The sequence below is a fragment of the Antrostomus carolinensis genome, unplaced genomic scaffold, assembly GCF_000700745.2.
Source record: "Antrostomus carolinensis isolate BGI_N321 unplaced genomic scaffold, ASM70074v2 scaffold36654, whole genome shotgun sequence".
NCBI classification, from domain to species: domain Eukaryota; kingdom Metazoa; phylum Chordata; class Aves; order Caprimulgiformes; family Caprimulgidae; genus Antrostomus; species Antrostomus carolinensis.
Window position 1 is genome coordinate 7,359 of NW_010310705.1, and position 4,426 is coordinate 11,784.

A 4,426-nucleotide genomic window follows, 5' to 3' on the forward strand; every position below is an offset into this window, starting at 1 on the left:
AAAAGGTGAAAATCCAACAAACTGAAACAAGACAATGGTAAAGCAGGCAGCTGACACCACCCAGAGCTAGACATTTATGGAGCAGACATCTCTTGTGATAGTACCTGGCCATTCTAAAGTGTTTTTTTTAATCTTAGGAGCATATATTTGGTCATTAATTTCACCAGGGAAAGGGACCAACATCATCATCAAGTGAAAAGAAAATGCTTATAGAGAAGGTCTGTGTTCACAACACCAGCGTGTGCCTTCAAGGAAGGAGTACATTAAGATTTTTCTGGTGCTTATAATAGTATTTATTTTAGAAAACAGGGGTCCCCTCGGGCCCGGGGTCCCCAGGTCCCTGCAGCAGGTCCCGCAGCCTGGCGCGCCCTCCGCTGGCACCAATCGGAAGTGCAGCACATTCTGCCCCTCTGGGAACTGCATCTTATCAACAGCAGCATCACCTCTGTTGGTTAAACAGTCATTCAAGTACATACTGGTGAATGAAATTGAATTCATTTCTACTAATAATATTTTTGGAAATCTTCCATTCATTTCCCATGATGCTCCAAACCTTATTTTAAGCTGTTTTCGGAATATTTTGATGCACACACACTAGTCCTGAAAGAGGTGGCTCAGCCTCAAGAGTAACACCAGCAGAAGGCACATGTTGCTTCTGATAGGCACCACTCATATTAGAGGTGAGGGCAGCTGCAACCTTTCACAGTGATATATCAATATACCTGTATTGCCCCAAGATTGGGACCTTCCCACCTGAATATTGGAAATAGAGTAACACAGGTTACGGTTAGCCTCTGCAATCTAGAGTGGTAGTCTTGAACTGACTTGATTTTCAAGGACACTCCTTGGGGAACACCAACACTGACGGTGGCTCCTAAAATGCTGTGCCTGGAAATCTTCCTCTCTGCTCCATATTCCACTATGGTCCCAAAGAAACCTGCCCTAGAACGACAGAACCAAAAACTGGTAAGACAGGGAAGACTCTCAAATTTCTCTTTACTGAATCCTGTAATTCCCCAACAAGTAAAACATGGCAATACATCTGTGTGCAGCTGGTGCTGGCTGCTGGAAGATCTCACCTTGTCTATCTACAAGCCTTTTCAGCTTGTCAAGTAGTAAACAGACAACAAGAACTTCTGGCTTTCTTATTGGTGATCACAAAGAGATAACACATACAAGTATTTTAAGTCGCACTTATCTGAAGAGGCACACAGAGCTGCTAAGCCTCCAAAATATTCACTTCAGCATTTACCAGATTTAATTAATGAAAAGTAGATTCCCAAAGACCACAGAAGCATTTGATTTGCATGGAACCTGGAGGTCTACAACAGCAGGAGGGGAGAGATTCTTCAGGCTCTGAGCAACGTGAGTTTCCTCTTGCACACTTACTTGAGAGAACCTTTCACTCGTGTTTGATCTTCATCCTGAAACTTATGCTGATAACTGACCATCATGAAAGAATGAGGAATTCCCAGCTGAAATACAAAGAGGCACAAATGTATGAAAACCTACCCTCGGCCACCACTGAACGTTCCCCCAAATTTCCTTTCTTATCCTTTAAGTGGCACAGAAAATACAGCAATGCCTGTCACCTCCTCATAACAGCCTGCAATCTCTGCAGCCTGTGTTGTGCATCCTGATCCTAATCTGAGCTGATCCACATTAGACAGGACAACGTTGGGTGCAAAGTGTTGTGCTCTGCCAAGTGCAGCTGATTACCTATGGTAAATGTTCATACAGAACAGTACCAACTGCTCCATTATCCTCTAGACCCAGCCCAAAATACTGCTGGGATGGAAAAGCTGAGTCACTTCTCTGCCAGGGAGGGGTATCACTGTCCAACAGGCCTCACCTGTAACGCCATGGTGAAATGGCTGGTTTTTGTATCCCGGACAATACTGGTGTTCATGGCTGACTGGATGCCCCACCGCCACTGCAAGTAGCCCATCGTGTTCTTGTCGAGGTTGCGGGCTAGGACCGTGGTGAGGCCTGGGCGGATCCCACGGGATGAAAACTGCAGGGCACAGTTTGTAGTGATGAAACTAGGATAAATGAGGAAAGCCTCGTCAGTGATAAAACACAGGCTCCCAGATACAAGCATTGTGATCAGAACTAAAGCACGACCTTAAGTCTAAAGAAGAAATACCTTATTCTGTAGGACAGAAAACAAATCCAGAATTAACATGGAAGGGAATTCAAGCTGTTTAGTTCCTTAGTGGGGAATATTAACCATCAGATGATTTGTCTAATACTTACCATCTTGGTGTAAGATTCCGGAATATCTTCAGACCAAAGAGAGGTCCCTGAAGGTCTCCTGCTCCAAACTCCAACTGTTTAAACACACAATGCCAAATTGTTAGAAGAAAACATCCTTTACAACAAAGTACTTCAGAAACATCATGGACATCACAGGCATTTTACACATCTGAGGAACATTTACCACGTGTTTCAGCATTTTCTCTTTTCTGCTAGCTTTGCATTCAGTGTAAGAGGTGTCTCACTGAGCAGGGTCCTCATGAGTAAAACAAAGCCAGTTTTGTAATGCTACAGGCTACTTCTACTGGCACTTGCTCTGGTTGCTCCGGTGAAAATGGAGAAAACAGCCCCACAACAGCAAACAGTTTGGCTGCTGCCCTCTGAGGATGAGAGTCCTTCTCAGGACAGTCTCACAGTACTGTTGTCAGCAGTTCTGCTGCTGCACCATCTCAGTGTCTGCAAAACAGATCTGCTGCTTCGGCCACTACTCTGGGTGACTTCCAGGGCTGCTATTCAATGTTTATTTGGTGCTGTTCAGTCTCATTAACAGCAGCAGTTCTTAGACCTGACACTTATCATGAATCACATCTGCCTGGGAGCCAAACTATCTCCCCCAACTTCTTCCCTTGTGATCAGAGCAGTTTTTGAAGTGAGGGTAAACTATCAGGCTGCCCTAAGGTGCATGTTCACAGCTTCCAGAAGGCACCCAGGAGCCTTCACACAGTGAAATGAGAAAGGCTCTGGAGACAACAGGTTACAATTCTGTCAGCATAAGTGAAATCCAAAATGCACAGCCAAATGGAAAGAGGAAATTGTTAAGAAAACCAAAGATTTGCCTTCTCCTTTTCTCAAATTCCTTTGAGAATTCCTTTTTCTACATTCTACACAACATAGAAAATGAGAGATGAAACAGAGCTGAAGTTCCCTAAAGAAAATAAACACAAGGTGACTAATTAAAGCAGCCTGAAATAGAGTGGATGTTAAAATGCCTAACAGCTAGCACTCTTACCTCTCCCCATCCCTTGGCAGATGTCACTCGTCTCAGAGCAAGATTAATCGATCCACCTCCATTCCCATTCTGGGTGGAAAGGTTACCAGACAGTATTGCTGTGTCCGTGGCAGTCAGTGGTGCCTGAAAAAGGAATGTACTGTTACCAATTACTCTGATCCAGATTCACACATTTAATGCATCTTCTGCAAGGACATCATCACAACTGCAGAGACTATAAGCACAGAGACAGGCAGCACTCCAGTTGACTCCTTGCCATCCACCAAGCCCAGGTGTTTGAACCAGACATGGCCACACTTGGTGTAAATTTTGTAGTCAAAGATCAAGTATGTCAAAAAGTGCGATAATTCTTACAGGAACAGACATGTGTGATGCCTTTAATGTACCACCCTGAAGTGCTGACCCCAAGCTGCAAACACTTCTAACCTCATTAGCAGACTAAATTTCTTCAACTCCTTGGAACAGAGGGAACACTCCCCCTTCTTTTCCTTACCCACATCCTCAAAACTGGGCACTGTTTGTCTTCATACATGAAACACTCCATGTTCAGTGAGAATTAGATACCTGTGTTCACCAGGACTGAGCCTCCCCACGAGCAGGAAGGCAGGACCGCTGTAGCCTACAAACCAGTCACACAAACGTATGCTGCACAGGCAACTCGCGGTCCTGCTGGAACTGAGCTTCCTCCTCCCACCCACACCTTCCATAAATCAAGATGAGAACCCCCTGAGCTGTGTTTCATTTTCTGTTGCCTCGCACTGCAGCGCCTCATTAAGCTCAGGCCCTGCTCCTCACCTCAATGGACTGGGATATGTGCATTTTGTTTATCTCGATCTGGGGAAAGCTGCTCCCGGGCACATCTTCGTATTCTTCGTCGTAGCGATCAAAGAGGTCAGTGGCATCTATTCCAACACTAATTGTTCCCTGAGGAGTGACAAGGGAAACAAGTACTCAGCATTAACAAATGTCCAGTATACACAGGCCAAATGGCCAAGGCATCCTTGTAAATGATTACATCTTCTGGCAGTTTTTTCTTGTTCTGCAATTACCTTTTCCACTCTAAAATGCATTTCTTACACATTCAAGACAAACAAAAATTAATGATCACAAACAGCAATATAAATCATAAAATAAACTGGATAAAAGACAGTTTTTTAGCAG

General features: G+C 44.4%; 1 protein-coding gene across 1 annotated transcript in view; it reads right to left on the reverse strand.

The window, feature by feature from the left end:
- DNAJC11 (DnaJ heat shock protein family (Hsp40) member C11) overlaps nucleotides 1–4,426 on the reverse strand; it is a 15,814-nt gene that overhangs the window by 2,721 nt on the left and 8,667 nt on the right. Inside the window, exons 4-9 of the mRNA XM_010166513.2 lie at nucleotides 4,061–4,189; nucleotides 3,266–3,388; nucleotides 2,257–2,330; nucleotides 1,853–2,042; nucleotides 1,390–1,475; nucleotides 826–942 (exon numbers count right to left, since the gene is read on the reverse strand). Coding sequence (XP_010164815.1) covers nucleotides 826–942; nucleotides 1,390–1,475; nucleotides 1,853–2,042; nucleotides 2,257–2,330; nucleotides 3,266–3,388; nucleotides 4,061–4,189 — 719 coding nt within the window. The remainder of the gene's footprint in view (nucleotides 1–825; nucleotides 943–1,389; nucleotides 1,476–1,852; nucleotides 2,043–2,256; nucleotides 2,331–3,265; nucleotides 3,389–4,060; nucleotides 4,190–4,426) is intronic.